Source organism: Papaver somniferum, chromosome 2 (genome assembly GCF_003573695.1).
Source record: "Papaver somniferum cultivar HN1 chromosome 2, ASM357369v1, whole genome shotgun sequence".
Taxonomy (NCBI): Eukaryota; Viridiplantae; Streptophyta; class Magnoliopsida; order Ranunculales; family Papaveraceae; genus Papaver; species Papaver somniferum.
In genome coordinates, this window is record NC_039359.1 from 67,262,660 (window position 1) to 67,265,720 (window position 3,061).

The 3,061-nt window shown below is 33.5% G+C and overlaps 1 protein-coding gene across 1 annotated transcript; it reads right to left on the minus strand.

Moving 5' to 3' along the window:
- Positions 1 to 901: 901 nt before the first annotated feature.
- Positions 902 to 1,825, minus strand: LOC113351274. The gene has a single exon (XM_026595288.1). The coding sequence runs from the start codon at positions 1,823 to 1,825 to the stop codon at positions 902 to 904; it is 924 nt and encodes a 307-aa protein (XP_026451073.1).
- Between the last annotated feature and the right edge of the window lie 1,236 nt (positions 1,826 to 3,061).

Below are 3,061 nucleotides of genomic sequence, written 5' to 3' on the forward strand. Positions count from 1 at the left end.
CTTGTTGTAAGGTTGTAAGCACATTTCCAAAGACTGTCCAATTCCAATTCTTCAAAATAGTTTTGAGTCTCTTCATTTTAGTCATAAAGATGTAAACTGCATTTCCATCAATATGTTCCTCCCAAGAGTGCTTAACCAATTGTAAAAATTCAGGGTGATTGATCCACATTTGTTGAAACTTGAAAGGAGAGTTAGTTGGTTTAGATATTTCTGAATCATTACCAACCAAAAAACTACGATCTGAAATCCCCTCTAGAAGACACATGGTATTTCCAGCCAATGTAAACATTTAGCCATTGAGAATTAAATAGAGCTCTATCCAAGTTACAGAGAATTCTTTTTCTTCCACACCTTCCATTTGACCAAGAGAATTGTAAACCACTTTTGGGAGCTTGTATGAGTCCACATTGATCAATACAGTCAGAAAATTCAATAAGAGCTGTTGAAAGAGGACTTCTACCATCTTTTTTCTCATGAATTGAAGTAAAAGTATTAAAATCACCAATAAGCATCCAAGGTTTATTAAGATTAATTATTCCAATAAGATCATTCCAAAGTTCCCTTCTGTTGACTGTTAAAACATCTGCATGAATACCAGTAACAAGAACTCCTCCAACTTCTACAGTGATACTTTGTCTTGAAGAATGAATGACCGAAGGAGGAGTGATAGAACAATTCCAAAATAGCCATATATTAGATTTCCTACTATCACATGTATTGTGGATTATTTGATGATGCATACCAGGTAGTTTTATTCTAAATTTAGAATTAGAATAAAACTATCCAAACTAGTTTGGGTTCAGCTATCCAAACTAGAGAAGGATTTATTTGAGTAACTAAAGATCTGAGTTTATCTTGGGCCTTAAGCCCTTTAAGGCCTCTTATATTCCAAAAATTACTCTCATTGTGAGTTAGGTTGGGGAGTAATGGAATTCCCCTTTTGAGACACTGATTTATGAAATTGTTTTCTGGTTAAGGGAGGTTTCTTAATTGGAGGAGCTTTCTTTTCATTAGCTACAAACTTATCTTTAGCAGGAGTATCAAGTTTTTCAGATCTTTTTAAAATAAAAATGGTTTGAGGAATAGAACTTTGATGAATGAGTGAAGATACACTAACCTCTTTAATTTCTCCATCTTCTGAACTAGACATTGTGTTGTTTTCTTTACTGATAGTATCTAGAATCTTTGAAGTAATGACAGCAACTGGTACTTGTGAAACATTAGAATTATCATCTTGAGTAACTTCAGAAACTGAAGGTGGTGGAGTCACTAAATTCTGTGGTGATAAAATAGATTTGTCTATTATTAATGCTGGAAAATCTTCAGAAGAAAATGAAGTATTACCAGATTCCACATGAGGATTTTGCAAAATATGAAATCTCCTTGATGATATATCACCTTGTGGTAAGTTACCAGATACACTGTTAGTTCGTTGTTCCATATTTTTTCCTGAAATATCTCCAAAACAAATATCAAAACCAGCCTTATTTGGTAATTGGATATGTGTAGGTTTCCATTGTTTTTTCTGTTTAACCAGGACAAAATCTTGATCTGGATCTTGAGTTGTTGCCTGCTGAGAATCTTCTTTTCTCTTTGTTCTGCACTCATAAATATGATGACCCACAATTTTGCAATGATTGCAGTACCTTGGGAGTTTTGGTATTTGAATTACTTGTTCAAATTTTCCATATTTTAATTCAACTAGAATTTTGCTGGGAATTGATTTAGCCAAATCAATTTCTATAAGGACACTTGCATAAAATCCACTCTCCTTTTTCAAGGTAGTAGGATCAACCTTGATTTCTTTACCAATCTTATTACCCATTTGAAGAAGAATGTTCTCTTTCCAATATTCAATACACAATCCAGGGGAAAGAACCCAAAACCAAAACTATAAATGATTTTAACTTTTCAGGGTTGAAGTTTGGTTCCCAAGCTTTAAGTTTAAGCTGTTGATCCTCAACATCCCATTTATCTTTCCAAATAATATTCCTATCTTCTTCATTATCTAGGTTAATGACAAAATATCATCTACCTAGAGGGATAAGCTGAACATTACATTTGGTACTCCGTTATTTTCTCAGAATATCTGCAGCAACTGCAAATTTTAATTTGACTAGATCTAACCGACCAATCAAACTGAAACGCCATTTATTTAAGTTATCATCCATAATCTCATCAGGGATAAAAAGAGATGGAGAAACTGAAGGATTTGAAGAATTCTCCATTAAATTTGATGTCGAAGATTGAACTTTACGAGAAAAATCAGAATCATGAACTAAATTTTGTGGAACATATTCAGACATGTTTTAGATAGATTTAATATGTAAGATCAACATGAAATTACCTCCAATCATCAGATTTAAATCCACATGACATGAATTAATGAGGGAAGAGATTGCAAAAACGAAATTTGAGAACTGAGTTTGTCGCCGATTCGGTCGCCGAGGTGCAGGACCTGAATTAATGAAAAAATATGAAGGTTACATCTGACATCAAGTCTTAAGGCAAAATTCAGAATCTGTAGAATCCAGTATCTGGATGTTCTATTCTGTGCAAAGTAGGAGGCCTTTCATTGAATTTTATAAGTTTAACCATTTTTTTTACTATTATACCACTAGACATTCCTCTTATAGATAAAGTATTTATATAATTCATTTTAAAACCTTCGAATTCATATAACTAATAATATTCAGTCCAACTTTTGTTTTCTTTAATGAAAACCTCTCATTATTAAAAGGCATTTGGTCGTCCATGGGCTTTTGTTGCCTACCAATGAGGCTTACCCTGCTTGCCTACCAGGACCGGCCATGGGAATCTGCTAGCGTGAATGAATTGAGTTTTTCATTAGAGAGAATCAAAAGAGGGTTTCAGACAACCATATACCAGTGAATGAACTCGTGATAACCAGCACTAAACAACAAGACTCTTCCTAATGAATAATATAAAACAACTGCTTCAAAAATAAATAAATAATAATACGACTACACATGTATAAACCGACAACAAGAAGCAAAATCAAAGAGCTGAAAGAGATGTCCTATGTCTATTATACCCCGCA

Bases quoted from the DNA above. Each gene is read 5' to 3' on its own strand.
- LOC113351274 (XM_026595288.1), bottom strand. From the start codon at position 1,825: ATGGGTAATAAGATTGGTAAAGAAATCAAGGTTGATCCTACTACCTTG.